Source organism: Aquila chrysaetos, chromosome 14, assembly GCF_900496995.4.
Source record: "Aquila chrysaetos chrysaetos chromosome 14, bAquChr1.4, whole genome shotgun sequence".
Classification (NCBI taxonomy): Eukaryota; Metazoa; Chordata; class Aves; order Accipitriformes; family Accipitridae; genus Aquila; species Aquila chrysaetos.
Window position 1 is genome coordinate 5186897 of NC_044017.1, and position 17369 is coordinate 5204265.

General features: G+C 40.7%; 1 protein-coding gene across 7 annotated transcripts in view; it reads right to left on the bottom strand.

Annotated features, from left to right (window-relative positions):
- The window catches only part of FARP1 (FERM, ARH/RhoGEF and pleckstrin domain protein 1), a 210979-nt gene that overhangs the window by 33835 nt on the left and 159775 nt on the right, over nucleotides 1-17369 (bottom strand). For 6 of the 7 annotated variants that reach the window (XM_030036356.2, XM_030036357.2, XM_030036360.2 and 3 more), the window contains exons 11-13: nucleotides 16912-16980; nucleotides 16105-16180; nucleotides 13690-13930 (exon numbers count right to left, since the gene is read on the bottom strand). In XM_030036356.2, the coding sequence (XP_029892216.1) occupies nucleotides 13690-13930; nucleotides 16105-16180; nucleotides 16912-16980 (386 nt within the window). The remainder of the gene's footprint in view (nucleotides 1-13689; nucleotides 13931-16104; nucleotides 16181-16911; nucleotides 16981-17369) is intronic. The other variant, XM_030036358.2, reaches the window with a different exon arrangement.

A 17369-nucleotide genomic window follows, 5' to 3' on the forward strand; every position in this document is an offset into this window, starting at 1 on the left:
CAATGACTTTCTACAGCAGTGTTGCTGCTAAGACCAGTTAGATCTAACACGAAGGGAGAAAACTACTAGTTCCCCAATTTCTACACACAACACAAGTATGTATATTATACCTTGTAGGTCTTTCCATGCTCCTCTGATTGTTTGGGACGGAAATGCTAGCATTACATTTGCATAAGACAGGCAATACTTTCAATGCACAAAGCATGACAACTTTAGATGATCACAGATATAAAGTCCCATTTAATTTTGGATTAAAAATATTAAAGAATTAGACAATTAATTACACTTCCATGGATTCATATACACTACATCAAATATTACTGAAATTAGCATTTTGTCTTCTGGGAGGCAGCCAGACTACTGACTGCACAAAGGGAAGAGTTTGCCAAAAATGCCCCGTGTTCTCCCAGTTATCCGCTCCTCCAAACCTCTGAAAATCTAAACCTGTTTTAGAAGATGGATCTGTCATGTGGAAGAACATTTACAGTCTGTACCATTTTGGCGTTACACGTTAAAATCCAACCAAAAAAATGTGACAAGCACTTGATTACCACAGCTAATAGGCTGTCTAGGATTAAATGTAAAACACATACATCACCATATATAATTAAGGTCAAATACATTTTACTATCATGTGTTTATGTCCTCCCTAGATTACGATAGGTAAGTGTTCTGTTGCTACACAGCTGAGATACTCCAGTAAACAGAGGCACCAATAAATATAATTAGGCCAGTAGTAAAACCTATTTATTTTCTGGAAGAACTCAAGATTTATTGCTAGAACACGAATGTTTTCCAGTTCCAAACCAGTTCATGTTTATATGTCATTCCTTTGAAAAGAGAAGGAAAAAAACAATACAGTTATCAGTTTACGTAATCATGACAGTTATGTAGCCTATTATAAATCAAAGTCAAAGCAGTATTTGTCTGAAATAAAGGTCTGTATTATTACAGCTAGCAAGAAAGGGTTTACCAACAGTTTCACACTAAATCAATGTTCAGTGAAATTTGAGAAAATGCCACAGCTTGTTACACAAATGTCAATTTTATTGACACTAGCACACAACTGTATACAGTGTTTTCAAAAGAAATGGAATTCATCATTGAGAAATAGTGAAACAGATTAATAGCAAGGTTGTAAGGTTAAAAGTACTTAACTCTACATTACAAAAGACATAAGAAAAGTGGTATCACCTCAAACGTGGAAACAAAGAAATTCTGGCACTATGCCTGTCATTTGACAGCGAATAAATGATTTGCACCTCTGTGAGAAGTTCACAGGCTTTATAGTCTAGAAGGTAAATAGCACCTATCTGTGATAGATAGATATATCGACATATCTACCTACCTATTTATTATCCCGGGTCTAACTTCTGATGTACTGGAAATTTTATCAGTACAACTCCAAGTATTTCAAACTATAAAATATCAAATGGACAGTGAATTAAAGACTTCCTAATCTATACTTGGAAGACACAACTTGGGAAAAGTATTATGGAAAGTGTCACCAAAAAGTGTGCCTAGTGGCTCACAGCACTGAGTATACACCCCATTGATTAAAGACTTGCACATCAATACATCACTGACATTCTCAAAGTTATTTTGCAGCAAGTTGAAATGCTACATCCTCCTTTTTGCTATCAATGTGGACATGAGCAGTGACCAAATCCAACCACTACCACTTAGAAGCAAGAGCTCAGTTAGACCCCATCTGCCAATACGCTGAACAAGTGAAAATTAAAGCTCACTATAAGAAAGCGGCTATATTACGAAAGGGCCTCAAAATGCTGTTACGTTAGCACATTCTGGGGCCCAATTACAACCAACATAGCCATAAAGATCAACACATTGGATGTTGTTCTGGTAAAGGTGGGAAACAAACTGACTGACTCACAGCAGAATGATTAAGTCATGACGAAATGAAAATGGAAGGTCTTCTCTCCCCCATCGCCAATCAATCAGGACATGTCATGCTAACGGGTCACGGCAATGCTGCAAAGTGACTTTCTCTTTTTCATGGAGCTGAGAACAAATAACCTGTATTAACCAAATGGTCTTTTGTCAGTATTTCATCTGACCTCCTGCCACAGAAGAGTATATTCATACAGGCTCTACTCATCAACTACATACTGCAGAATATAAACAGAAGCAGAAGGGAAAAGATCAATCTTATTTACACGGTACTGAAATTCCTCGCATTTTACCCTAAAGGATTCATTGATTGACAAGCAATTATTAGCATGTCAGTTGCCAGATATCAAGTGGTTCTGCACAGCACATTAGGGGCCTAAAAGTTTTGCAGCTGGTAACATGGAATCGTCTTTGCTCGTACTTCAAGTGATTTTTATTTAGATTCAGACTTGGACCATCTTTCAAATATAATGGAGCCAGCTACATACAGACAAACCAAGAGACAAGTACAAAAAGAAGTTTATATAAGGATTGCTGAAGCACATACTAAAATTATATCCTTGATGGAATGAGTAGGAATTAAGCATGTGCTTCAATTCTTTTCTGAGCTTGGGTTTAAGAAGAGAAACAAACACCGGTTGATGACAGTGGCAAATAATGAGAATGCACTTTACCACGGTACGCCAGATTAGCCCAAAATATCTGGAGTGGTTCTTAGTTCCACTGAGCCAGTTTACTCTCTGGACATTGGGGCAAGATGCTGCAGTAGGGAAGGTGACAGAAGAAGTAAACCTTGATTGAAATCTAACTTGAAAAAAAATCTACAAAACGACAATGGCATTTTACACAGCCACAGGACATGAAATTATGGGTTATCATCCTAGCCTTACACGTGTCTCAAATCACTCCCCACCAACATACATGTTCCATGTTCTAAGTAAAATGAAGCCAATGCCTAAAATCAAATACTTAACAGCTATACCTCTGTCAAAACACACATCACAGTTGCTTGCTGCAATTTGGTGGTGGGAATGCACGGGAGTGCTGGCAAGCTGTGGGTCCCCAGCTAGAGAGGGGCAGGCTGGGCTCTGCGCTTTTCTGGCCAGCCGTGATCCATCCCACCAGCAGTTATCTGCTTTATTCTAGTCTCCCATCCTGCACAGATGTTAGCCCACAGGGACTGCTGCCGAGGATGGTGTCTACAGAGCCTTGGGCTGGCTGAGCTATACCGCTTTAAAACATGGCTAGTACCAGGGAAAAAACAGTTCGAACCAGTACCTTTCAGTTGATGAAGAAAGTCTCTCCCAGAGGTCAATTCAAATCCTAGGTGAGCTGAACTGCCTGCTGCCTCTTTCCTTGTTGACTACACAGACAGCATAAGACGATCTGAAATCCCTGGTTAGAGACTTTAACGTAACATGGGAGGGCTCCCCTCTTTGTCAGGAAGACAAATGGGACTCAGTGTATCCTGAAGATACCCCTCCTCTACTCCTTCTCTCCTGAAACTGCTGAATAACAAACTCAGGCCATTTAGGGTTCTGTATCCGCTTCAGAAGAAACAGTTTCCATCCCTACGCACTGTGTTTTAACAGTGAGGGAAAGTACAGCAGTGTTAAGATGCTCCTGGGTATGATGTTCCTCTGTAGAGTACCAAGAACTGAAAACGACTCAATTATGGAAACTGAGAGGAAACATCAACCATTACTGAAGGTGACTGAAATTCTGCTGGAAAACTTCACGTACAGCTACAGTGCTCACTAACTCAACTGTTAAGGGTTATATTGTTCTCAAGGTTTATAGGTTTATTATTAGAAATTATAACATATTAAGAGCCAGAAAAGCGCTGTTCTCAGTACCTGGAACACTGCAGGGCTTATTCTCTCTTAGGCTTGCTCCACAGCCTGCCCTGCAGTCAGGGGAAGCTCATGACACCCAGATCCCAGTTACTCTGCTTTAAGGACAGATGAGCGTTTTCTAAACTCCAGTCTGGTAGATGAAACCCAAGCTGTTGCCCCCATACCACTTATGAGCGCTCTTTAATAAGAAAGTATCCAACAGAGCTGCCGCTGCTGTGGCCACGCAGCTAGGTCTAGCTTAATTTTCCATAGTCACAGTGGTTGCATACCTCTAACTCCTACCTCAAAGTTTTTGTCAGAGAAAGACTCATAGTACAAAATGACATGGGGGACAGACAGTACCAGATGAAGTGGCAGGAGTTTTCATATGCACTTCACCAATGACTGAAGTACCTTGGATTGGAGAAGAGTTTAATAAGGGTGTCCATCCCTTCTCTCCCCAACTGTGAACCAGGCACACCCACGCTGCTGAACTGAGTTACGGGATGGAGATTTCTGCTCTGCTCTCCCTCAATGCTAGAACAAAATCCCACTGACTTCCACAAAAGCTTGAGGGGGAACCGTTCATCAAGCTGCATTTCTCTTCCTCATTAAACAAAACAAGCCGGAGTGCTGGATACAGTTTGTTAAAGATCTTGAAAAGTAGTTATATATCAGCCATAAATTTATGTACAAACGTCCCTGAATCCAGTACCAAAGAATTTGAGGAAGAACAGGAAGAAAAAACAACTCGGGAAGAGATCTCAAGTCACACATAACCAATAATTCTGCCTGGCTTGAAGAGGAACATGACAGGGAGAAATGTTTGCTTTGACTTCACAGCTTCAAAATGCATGCCCACGTCAGGAGTGGCAGTGATTTGGGAGAATGGTGCACCTTCTCAGTGAACCGGTTTCCTCATATTTAGGACAAAGCATCAGCCAGCAAATGGACAGAACAATTAAACCAGTGACAGTTTTACAGCAAAATACCAGTTAGAATGAGTAAAAGCCTTCAATACAGGTAAAACTAAAAATAATAATAAAAAAATTAATTCCATGCATACACAGTTAAATGGCTTGACATGCTTATAGTCTCATCAAGCTTGGTGTTGGTTTAGTAGCCAGCAACCTCTCCAGTTGGTAAAGGTCCATGCTTTATTGGTATACTGCAGTATTAGACAGCGGTGAGTGTGAAATCAGACAGTAACTGCTGTTGGCCTACATCAGGGTATACTCACATCTTAAGAACAAAGAGTGAACATTACAGCCTGGGAAGAATACAAGGTCACTGGGCATCAGTCCTTTGTCTAGCCTTGATCTTTCCAGACAGAAATAGAGCAACCTCTAGAAGGATTCCCTGCTGTACCCAGGGTTAGGGTTGGTTTGCTTTTGTTTGTCTTTAAATCAACATGACACAGTGCTACAATAGAATTGAAAATGTTCAGCCTCCATGTAAGCTTATGCCACAGATACTGTCCATTTCAACAAGACATCTCCCCAAGACTGCAGTGATCCTGCTTACAAGCTACGGCAGACAGACTTGCTCATCGTTGGGTGCAGCCTTCATTAGGAAATGAAGGGCAATCCGATCATGCTCAATGGAGCCCAAATGCCCTGGAAAATGGACTTTCTTCCCCCCTCCCTCTCTCCTCTGCTCCTCAACGTGGTGCGGTTTCTCAAGTTGAGACTCACAACCTGGTGGGGTTTTTCTCCAGTTCTGAATTGAGGAGTGCTCTGTGAGACAGGATCACTGTAATAAGAGGAATTAGGTACTCCCAATACAAATAGGTATTTCTGCAGTAAAAGGACATTGAGACAGTGCTCCGAACAATGCAAGGAACAGAAGATACACCATGCCTTGAGGATAGACAGAACATTGAAAAGGCTTTTTCTCCCAGATAGGTACATGCTGACAAAACAGTGCATACAATGAAAGAAAAAATGTTTCTCTTTAAACGGTATTAAACAAATGACAAAAATGAGAATGAAGTCCCCAGCATTTTCAATTTTAAAAAGTAATTTTGACTATCGAGAGTTATTAAAAAAAATCTATGCATGTGCACACACAGAAATCAGGAAAAGGGCTGGATAAGTGAAACACTGCCAAGCTTATGAACTTTTGTTAGTGGGTCCAGGTGAGTTTTTTAGCAGGAAAGGGGAAAAATAAGGATTCAACTAATCAAAGATTTTTAAGTGCCTCATGGAAAAGCAACAGGCATGAGCTCTAACATTCACTGAACTAAACAGAGACCTACCTCTGATCTTGCTGTAAACCATCAAAGGCAAAAACCTGTTTTCTTCTCAAAACAGGATTTGCAGCATTTTAAAGAAAGCATCTAATCTAATTTTAACAAGCTCGAAAGCTCTTGAATCAGAAAACATTCATTTTCCTTCAACCTTCCATGTTCAATCAGTGACAGTTGTTACCATTACTGGCTTTAGAGTTAATTTTTATCAGTAGGAACTGTGGATTTTTATGGTTCTTAGGGGCCAAAACTTTACAAAAAAAATCAATAAAAATTACACCTTAAAACTCTAATCATTCTAGAGCAAACTAATTATTTACCATCGTGTCATGCAAATTTATGATCCTAAGGTCTTTACCCCCTTTACTGTAATAACACCACCATTATTTACACTCATACTTGTGAAAAACATGCCTGTGAATGCACAGCTCAGCCAGGCACACGGGCTTTCCAGATCTCGTAACATTTAAAAGAAAGTGCTCACTGCTTTTAATAACAAACAACATAAAACAAGCTTATGCTACACGCTCTTTATAGACCACAGAACTAGAACAGAAGACAAAATGCTCTAAAGAACTGCTACATGTCACCCAAACTAGGCTATTTATTCATATGATGCCTTTGATTTTTAAGTAGAAGCTCTGTATTTTAAAATATCAATGGCATCACACAGACTAACCGTAGGGAGGAACGTAAAATATGCCTTTGTTCACGATCCACATGTTGCACAAGAATTATTTCCCTTATAAATAAGTAAATAAGATATGGGCCCTTGTCTAGGCATATTTCAGCAACTACAGAAATTACTGAAATAGAAGAAGAAAGAGATTTTGTTAATTTTAATTTCCTAGGATTTAAATTTCCTTCCTTTCTAGAACCTGACAGAACGGGCAAAATTTTTCCCTAATGTAGCTTGACTGAAACCAGAGTCTGCTGCTACCCACGTTTGAGAAAAGTTACACATCAGTCTAATCTTTGGGACGCCCCGATGTTAACACTGTGCATCAGCCACTTACAATCAATCAGAAACCCCCAAACCATCATCATCAAGTAGGAGACACCAACAAGCAGCTGGGTTTCTGACAAAAGGACTGTTCTGCTACCACTTTGGGCTGACGGCAGCTAACAAAAGAAAGGTGTATATATTAAAAATTGTTCCAGAAGATTCGATTTCCCTCATATATTTAGGGTCTCTCTTATTTGGTACGGAGAAGAGGATTGATCCCCTAAATGCAGAGGAAAGAGATGCGCTCAAATGTACAGAAGCTGCCTTAGGAAACTACACCGTTCAGAGAGAGCAGCGTTACTGGAAGACTAAAAGGGACTTTGGCTTCCTTCACTTTATACATGCCTGAACACAGAACGTCTTTCCTTCACACTCGCTGCCATTTCCAGCCAGTAACAACCACGCTGCTGAATGAGGTGGCTCTCCAGTGGTCCACATCCTTGTGCACAAAGTAAGTGACACCGAACTCCTTCACACACGTGCAGAAGTCAGGAAAAACTTGGATCGTTAATTTGTTTTTCATCATTAGAAGTTAAATTGCAGCAATTAAAATTTCACTCTAAAGTCACCTCTGACAGCAGTCTAATGCCTCATTATGACAAATGAGACTAGTTAAACAAACATGGTATTTGACAGAATTTATAGGTCAGACATCTTTTCTTCTGTTGAAGAACTGTTCCAGAAATAGCCACAATTCATGCTAATTGCATATAAATCATACTGATGAGATGTGAATCACTGGTTTTCAATATTCAAATTCAAGTCTGCTACATCAGTTCAACTGATCACACAATTCTTGCTCTCTGAGTACCCTGAGAAACTACTGGGGCTTTAAACTCTCAGGAAAAGAGTAGAAAGCATACTATGCCAAAGGGAACTGTAAATAAATAAGGCTAGACATTTTTAGTGTGCTTAAGATATTTCCTATTCTTCTCTTTTCCTTTGTCCTCTCAACCCTGGAGCCCCCCCCCCCCCCCCCCCGAAACTTCTAGTTAATTATGGAGACTCTGCATGTGTGTGCATTTATCGTGGGACAGAAGATGACAGAATTTAAAACATGTCTGCTTCTTAGTGAAGAAAAGGAGGAGCTATAAACAGGTTTTAGATCTGTCTAACCCATTTTCCATTTGACTTTCTCTGGTCACCACCAAGTAATTGCATGTACAGATTAGAGAGGCCAGACAGGAACTTCTGGCATGAATGCTACTGCTTCAGAATGAATACAGCTGCTTCAACTAATACGAGCTGCTCCACAAACATCTGTGCAAACAGAAACCAGCCCTACAAATATTCAAGGGGGAAAATACAGGTCCTGAAGCAGTCTGGTCTAATAATACTAGCCCCATTTAGTGAACTAATTCACAAACCATTGTTTTTTCACCCTTTGCTGGGTTCTAATGACTACAATCAGCATTGCCAATGCTGCTCTGTCGAGAAAATTCTGTCTAATTTTGCATGCCCTTTAATCTTGAAGCAAACTGGTAGACTGATTTAATTTTTCAAATTATTAACATGCAACTCTTTCATTATGCTCATCCATCTACTTTATAAATGATAGCTCCATATAGCTCACATAACGTACATGGAAATACAGCAAACCTAAAAACTTTCAGTTACATGTTGACATTTTTCAGCTACAGAAGTTTCTCGTCCAGTTTTTCTTGGACATAATTTGTATTTAGCATGCACTACAATGGTTAATAGGATGGTATCTGTTAGGCAGGCCTGTGAGCTATGACTGATTTGAGCCAACGGCAGCACTAGGCGCAAATCATCTTCAGAGAACACCCCTCTGTCATGCACAAGGAATATGTTTGCTAGGGGATATGGACTTAAACCAAAACCAGTGCAGTCTAGGCCATTCAGATATCAATTATTCAAAACTCCATACCTGCAATATCTTATGTAGGTCCTGGGTCCTTGCCACTATCCACGTTTCCTTCATCTAGCCAAATTTATTCCCAAATTTTATATCCCAGGTCACTGAGGAAAACTAGATATATGATATGAAAAACAACTCCAGAAGAAGATCCCAACAGGACATAAGTTCAAGCTGCTGCTGAGCTGGAGACAAAATTGTCTGCCATGACTTTTCTACTGTCATTGTAGAAGATGACTGAACGTGGTCAAGTACTTGGAATTGCAAAGAAAGAATCAGGAGTGCCTTTTATCCATAGACTAACTACATTCTGCACATTATTTTGGGACAAACCCCTAAACTGCTTTTGCAGCTAGTCTCCATATTCATCCAACTATATGGACAGAGTTGGCTCAGCACAGCAATAAGCCATCTGGACAGCCCAACAAGAGGCTTCCTCCACATCCTCTGGAAAGACAGGAGATGGGTGGCTCAGGACTACTCAGCTCAGAGTAGACGTAGCTGCTCAATCTTGTTGGGATTCAGCTCCCTCATTTGTAGCAACTGCCTAAGGATATCTGGGCACAGGATGAATATGGGATTTAAAAGTTAATTATTGAGAATAAAAAAATTCAGAACAGTGAATCAAAAGTACCATCAGCCACACTCCAAAATCTACTGGAATTGGTGGAAGAATCAAATCTTTTACTTAGTCTATAACTACCTCTGCTAGACTTGAGACACAGGTATGCTTAGACCACTGCTGTTGACCAGTGTATGCAGATTAATCAACGCTTGCAATGACAAACTTGAACTGACAGGCTCCTCTTCCCGTGTGTGCTTTGTGAACCAGAACGAGAATTCCTCTATCTCATCTCATCCGCAGTCTTGCCCCAAAGGTTTCTGTTCTTTCCTGTGAGATTTTTCTGTATTTGTCCCACAGAAACAAACTCCCAGATGAATTCTAAGGGACCTGATCCTATGTGAAAACATCAATTTAAAACCGCTCTCTCACTTACCATTCTTGGCAAGCACTCAGATATGAACCACATGTCTGGTGGAGGAATTTGGCCCACAGACTGTTTTTAATTAAATGCTTGTCTACTGATATTAAATGGAACTTCAGTGGCGTAAGAATGCTGCAAAAATGATTCATCCTAAATGAAGTTATTTCCTATGTAATTTACAAACTTTATTTCTTCAAACTTGAAGAATTCCACATGTGTTAAAACGACAACCACTTAAACATTTGAAGTTGAAAAAAATGCCAGATGACAGAAAATAGCTGCAGAAAAATCCTCATATTTCATTTTTGAGGATAATATTCAAAAGGGTGAAGAAAAGCTGTTGAGATAGGTTATTAGCAACTAGGCTAACTCCAACTACCAGCAGGTCTGTTGTTATAAATTATAAATCCATTATCTTTGTAGGCATATGAGAGAAGAAATCAGGCCTGAAAACAGTATCTGAAAGGATGCAAAATAGTAAACACCACTTATAAAACTTTATATTCACTTAAATCCAAACAATATGAGATCTACTCACTTTTCTTAAGTAGCAGAAACGACTGCAAGTCCTTTTGTTGAAAATCTATTACTTGAACTCTAATTTTACTGGCTAACAAAGCAATTAATTCATCTGTCCAGATTGCTATTAACTTTACTGTATAATATAACTACTGGTACTTTCACTGCACAAGCAGCAAAAAAATCAAAAGGAGACTCATGCACCCACTCCCCATGCTCACGCTATCTGTTAACGCAGGCTTCAACTACTTATATTTCATCTTAAATATTGAGAAGTTCAAGGCAATTATTTTACAGCTATTCTAAATCCAAAACACAAACCACCTTCTTTTAGAATAATATACAAGCAAGCTTTTCCCTAATTATCAATTTCGCTGTTTCTAGGTTCATGCTTTAAACTACAGGAACAAATGAGAGCATTCCCTGTCACCAAAATACCACTGTCTAAAGAGATGTTTTAAATCATTCCTGTTCAAAAATGAGGTATCTAATCTTTAAGAAAACCAACACACTAAAGGAGATGAGTGGGTGAAAACTTATATTTACACAAAGATATATTTTACCGCAAAAAAGTAAAGTATATAACAAGACATGCCTAACTACTGTAGGTATCTTTTTAAATATCCTTCACTCAGATTAAACTCTGTTAAAGTGTGCATAGACCAAGGCATTAGAAAAATTAAAAAGACTTCTTATTTTATTATTTTTGTAAAAACGATTTTGAAAATTTTATATTGTCTAGATTTACAAAGTCCTGTAACTTGTTCATCGGTACTTATGTGGGTGGATTCATCATTGCTGCATGCATGTACTGCATGATGCAGATCACTGCAAGTGACCTGCAGTTCAGTCAGTGCTGCTGTTCATCACTTAAAATCCTCAGATTTAGTTCCCTTCTCCCACAAGAAAAATATATATAAGTTAAAATTAAGGCCAGTGTTAAAGAGCACATCTTGTCTCTCAGCTCTAATAACTGCAGGACACTTCACATACAGGAGACCTTTCATCTGGATTTTCTTAGTTAACCTGGAGAAACTAGAACCAGATTTTATTAGGATACAGCCTTAATTCTCAATACTTTTAGCCTGTGAAAAGGAAGTTTACAAAGAATTAGTCTCTCTGTCCTTCTGCACATGTGCCAAAATCTCGCTACTCTATGTACAGTACAGAAGACAATCAGCCTGGACTACAGTTAGTCCCATCATTCTCTGTGTCAGGGGATGAAAAATTTATGAGGTGGCACTATGGGAAAAAATAGCCTACGACAGACTAATTGGATCCTGTACAGATACAGATTTTTCATGATCAAAGCAAAAAATAAAATTAAAGAGCCACCATCTCCAACCCCCCCACCAAAAATCACCCACAACATATCTTTGATGTCTCTATAATAATTCCACTGAAAGAATAAGGGGAAAAAAATCTCTTGCAATTAATCCTTATACTACACTGATAAAGGATAGAAAGGATTGCCTTGCAAGTAATACTAGTACCACTCTTCATTAGAGCTGTTTCAATCTAAGTTTTTTCACTTGAATTATATATATCTTTCACCTAGTTCTCTTTCTTGCCCAAGAAAGAGTTTGGAGTTTCAAAATCTCCATCACCAAATCAGCCTGTTGAACCCACTGAAGAAAAAGCCAATACTGTCATTGTTCCTGTATACATGCTTAATTTGTATCCTCAGTTCATCAGTTAAAATTATAAAATGGGTTATGAAGATGAGTAGACCAAACACATTCTTGCTATGAAAAGATTTTCCAGCATATTTCAAGATTTCAACAAGTCTTGCATTTGGCCGTAAGCTTAATTTTTTCCCCCTAACTCTGTTGAGGCACTCATAAGTTGCTCTCCTTATGTGGGAGAGAAAAAAAAAAAATTGTAAGAGACATACAAAATAGCACAACATACCTACTTAGTTTTGTTTTTGTTTGTTTTGTCAAAATAACTAGTCAAGTGTCAAAGAAGCTACAATATATACCTAAAATATGACTTCATACAAAGAATAGGTGAGTGTATAAAGTCTTACAAAGGTACCTAAATCAGTAACAATTTTCCTCTCCTCCTGCCTTTCAGAGGAGATGCATTACTGTTAAGCTTCACCGAAACTTCTCCTTGTTATTGTATTTCTAGCATCCGTTCCCTCTGGCTGATCAGCACAACGATAACGTTTGAAATAGCCCATGCGCTGAAATTATTACCAGCCACCCTTTACGAGCCCCAGAAGATGCAACCGCTCTAATGAGCAGCCACAGTATCCACTGGTCTCATACGCCCCGGTCCCTAGCAGCTGAAGACCTGCACAACATCCTCATCACTGAGGCCAACAGACACATCCTCCTCTACCTCCTCATCAAGCTGAAGGCTTCCAAAGGAGTACTTATTTCTAGGCATGGGAGAGGAACTCAACACAATGGGATTTCCAAACACCAGGGGGTGAGTGAAGGGGTTAATGATTTCCGAGTCGGAATCGCTAGATTCTGTCCCACTGCTGGTGGAGCCCTCCATCATCTGGACTGCAGCCATGTGATCCAGCACGCCACTGGAATGCAGCGACTGCACGACTGGGCTCTGCTTTGACTGTGCCCCAGCTGGCATACCGTTGGCCATCATTTTGCCTTCTGGAGAAGACATCTTAGTCACTCCACCTCCTTTACAATATCTCTCTGATCTATATTCCTGCCCAGGGGTTGAGGATATCTGGCTTAGGATAAATGGATCTGTAACCGATTTATTGCAGAGATTTGGCATTTTCTGTGCACGAGGCCGTTGAGAACCTGGAGAATATCTGCAATGCTCATGGCAGCTACTGGCGTGGCTATCCTCCTCCCCAGTCCTCACCCTGCAGTCGTGCCCATTTTCTGAGACATAACCCTGAGAGCCAGTTCGGCTCAGGCTCATGTTAGGGCTTGAGCCTTTGCTACTGGGAGGCAATGGAGTGGCCAGTGGACTACGGCTCCCTGCCCCTCTAAACATTTCATCAACCAGTGAGCTGTGCCTTGGCATCCTGGGGCTTCCCCCGGTATAGAAGGAGAGATTAGCTGGGTTATCATCAAGGTACTCTTCAGAGAGATACTGGCAAGATTTTATAGAGGCTGAGGAATCCCTATATCTAGTTCTATTGCGATTTTCATCTCTGTAGTGAATATAGGCACCACTGGTCAAATCACCCTCATAATTGTCATTTGTTTGGGAATATGACCGGGTTATTTGTCCTCTGAGGAGATCATACTCGCTATCTACATCACTGCAGTCAATGAAAGGAATGGAGGTGCTGCTGCCATGAGCAGCCCTGGAAGCTGGACCTGTGCTTGGTTGCTGTGATTGAGGTCTGTTCTGCTGCATCCTGTCCTTAGCAGCCTCCTCTTCTTCCTCCACTGTTGACACCACTGCTCCATCCACCTTTCTGCCTTCCTTTGGGCTCTTCTTCAAGGAAGGGCTCTTCTGCTGTCCAGTGTCTTCTGTTGAAGCTTTCAATTCCTTTCCTTGCCGGCAGCTCGGCACTGCTGCAGCATCATTGTCGTCTCCATAGGCAAAGCTAGAGCTCTGGAAAGATAAAAGAGGGAAGGCAAGGGGGAAACAAAGGGAGAGGGAGGGGTGGGAGGGGAGAGGTTTGGGAGGAAAGGGAGCCAGAGGGAAAAGGCTATGTGTAATTATGCACCAGAATTTTGCACTGCATCTGCAGCAACATAGGAATCTCTTGAAAGCAGAAGAGGCAACCCAAGCTTCAAAATCAATTAGAATTAAAAAAACAGAAGTCTCTGATCTTCAAGAAGAGAAAAATACATAAGCTAAGCAAGGGAAGAAAAGGCAGACAGAATGTGGTGATATGTAAAAAGGGGTATTTGAGGTGCTTCCATGCCCTAAGGCAGCCATCAACACTCTAAGAACATCAACCTGTTCGCACTACTCTGAGAATCTGGAGGAAAAGATAAACACATGAGACACATTCTGCACAGCCTACTTATACACACTAAAAAAGCCATGTGTGGGCTTTTGAGCACCCCACATTCAATCCCTGGAGCATACCTGCCACTAGTTCATGGGCTGGCTTTTCTGCACGCATAAATATGTTGAATCTGCCCAGTAGCCATGCTGCATCTGCCTGAGCTTGTCTTAGCGATATTAAAATGCTAAAAGATATTTGAAATGGGCTGCATTTATAACAGAATTCTCCCAAGTTCTTAGGTTTGCAGAAATGAGGGAGCCTGTGAATATCAAAAGGAAGCAATGCGAGGGAGGTGAAGGTTCGGGTAGCATTCTTAAATACACTAATCTAGTAGCTTGCTCCTGCCATTTAAGCTCTACCTAACATAAGGTTATGTGATTAAAGGTTCGCCTCCACAAACACAGATGAGCACACGGACACAGGGTGGAGGAACTTCAATAACCTAGTCAGGAAAATGAAGCTCCTTGACCCGGCTCCTCTGGGGGCTGTCCCAGGAGAGCCATCAGCCCATGGTCTGGGTGTGTCTGGGATGCCAGCAACTGGAGAAACCAGTGCACGTGCATATTGGTTGGTTGGGTAACTCAATGTGTAATTGCTAGCAAACATTAAACTGGACTAGTTGACGAGCAGAATAAGAGAGTTGGAAGCCAAGTACTGGAGCAGCCATAAGTCAGGCCAGACACTGGAAAGACTATGAAGCCTGGGGGTCAATTACTGGCAATGTCCTGGGTCTGTACCAGCTATTGGAGAGACACCTTTGCGTGTGTGTCTGTGTGAGGTAACCAGGAACCAGAGGATCCCAGTGTCAGTTACTGGCTAGACTGAGAGTCAAAGATTAGTTACTGGAGGAACCCATAGCGCGTGTGTGTGTGTCTGCAGATCTGAGTACCAGCAATTGGAGTGGGGCTGTGAGCCTTAGGGGTTTCTATGCCCAGGTACCAGCCACTGGGAGACCTGGGGATCCAGGGGCCCACTACTGGATAAACTGAGTGTCTATGACCACCTGCAGGAGGGATCCGCATCGTTTACCTATTTTCCACTAATGAACTTTCACCCTGATCAGCCAAGGAGTGGAACAGCCACTGGCACTGTCTTGTGGGAGAGCTGTTCTCTGTGTTTACCTGTGTGGCTGGCTGTGTGTATACGTATATATATTGTATATGTGGGTGCCCACAGTGAATACATGCTCAGCATTACTACTGGCTGGACCTGGGAACATGCAGCTGCTGCATCCTCACCACTGTTGGGCTATTGGATTTGCAAACTCCTAATATGTAACAGCTACTAACATAAGACAAATCCATTACGTATCTATCAGAGATAATGGCTTGAAAGTTCAGAGCTATAATTTTTCTGAGGAAATAATTCTTCTCCTCCCTGGTTAATACAATAACACAGCTTGCCATGGGCAACCAAGACTCCCCAGTGAAGGAAAAGAAACTTTTCCCAGATGCAATAACCAGCTACAACCTAGGGACCAGCAGTAACACTGTGGATTGCAATTTTTCAGATGCTCGTTAAGTACAGCTCAGACACGCTCACTATTTGTATTTGTCTGGTTGTCTGGAAGCAATGCTGTTCCACAGTGGAAATGAACTTGTTCCACTTGCAGAACCTAAAACTTATGACACCCAGGGCTCCTCAGCTCCCAGTTAAACAGAAAGTGAGCAGAAAACTATGCTCCTAGAGTTTCAAAACAGCAATCAGTGGAAGGTAATCTAACAAGAAATGTTTAAAAGGCATGATCCAGGGTTTCACCAACATCACTGACTTGTTTTGGCACCTCTGTATGCTGTTCTGAAGGCTGTGCAGTCAGACTCCTGATGGAATGAATCTTGCTGTGTTTCCTGGAGATAAAAGGAAAATTACAGTAAGAAGCCATTTCAGTTTTTTCTACAAATAGGAATCAAGAGACATGCCTTCTTTAAAACAAAACCTTTGAATGGTAGCTTTCATAAAAGTTTGCTCCAAATCAGATTAACATTCTTCCATTCTGTAAAATTTAAATGTGCTATGCGTTGCAAACATACCATTGTAAGAAAAGGGAGAGGTACTGAAGCAAAAATGGTTTATCACCAGAACATGAGACATAAGCAATGAACTGTTGTCATGGTCTTCGTGGAATTTTGGCCATTACTTTCAGCTCACCATGAGCAAGATGAGGTCAGACAGAACTGGCTCTAGCAAGTTGTAAGCTTTCCCTGGAGACCTCTCCCTTGAGGTTGGCTATACCTGTTCCTGTTCCTTTTAGTTTTATTCTAAGATGAATATGTCTGTTCACATATGTTAACCACAACCCACCAAAGAGGGTGCAAATCAATATGGGAGGAAGTTACCTGTGATGGCAGAACAGTCACTGCTGAAAAACAGATTGAAGACCATTGATTTTAAATAAACTATAGGTTGTGCCACCTTCCGCCAAAACGTTCAGGACCAAGGTGATACTATACAAGTGATAAACTGTCAAACCAGCGAAAAAGGAATTTTTTACGTGGACTGGTGCCAAGATCTTACAATATAACTAACTGGAAATCATTTGATTAAAACATATTGGGATAGTTCATTTACTTCCTCTCACCTTTCAAACTGCACTTTTTTGTGCCCTCCTTCTTTAACATAGTCAAGAACTTGCTTCTGAGTCCGACCACTGGAAGAAAACCACAGTTAAAATATTTAATGCAATATACCACCTGGTCATCATAGACATGTATGTGGCCTGCATATGAAGTCACAGCAACCAGAAAAGTATTTGTCACTATTAGCAGAAACTCACATAGAATCATAAGGAAGGGGAGCCACTGGTCAGATACACACAGATTTTTATCATTTTGCATGTTACTTGCCTCTTTTTTTGCTATGGAGCTACTTTTTGATGCCTTTTCAGAACTGCTTAAAATCAGTTGTGTGCCCTTTACAGGGTACTACATTACTGGGAAGTCACCACAATAGAAAGCGAAGCAGGGGTTAAGTTTTCCTCTCATGAACTGAAAACATTCTTGAATCCTCTCGAGTCAAATGCCAGCCTTACCTGGTATC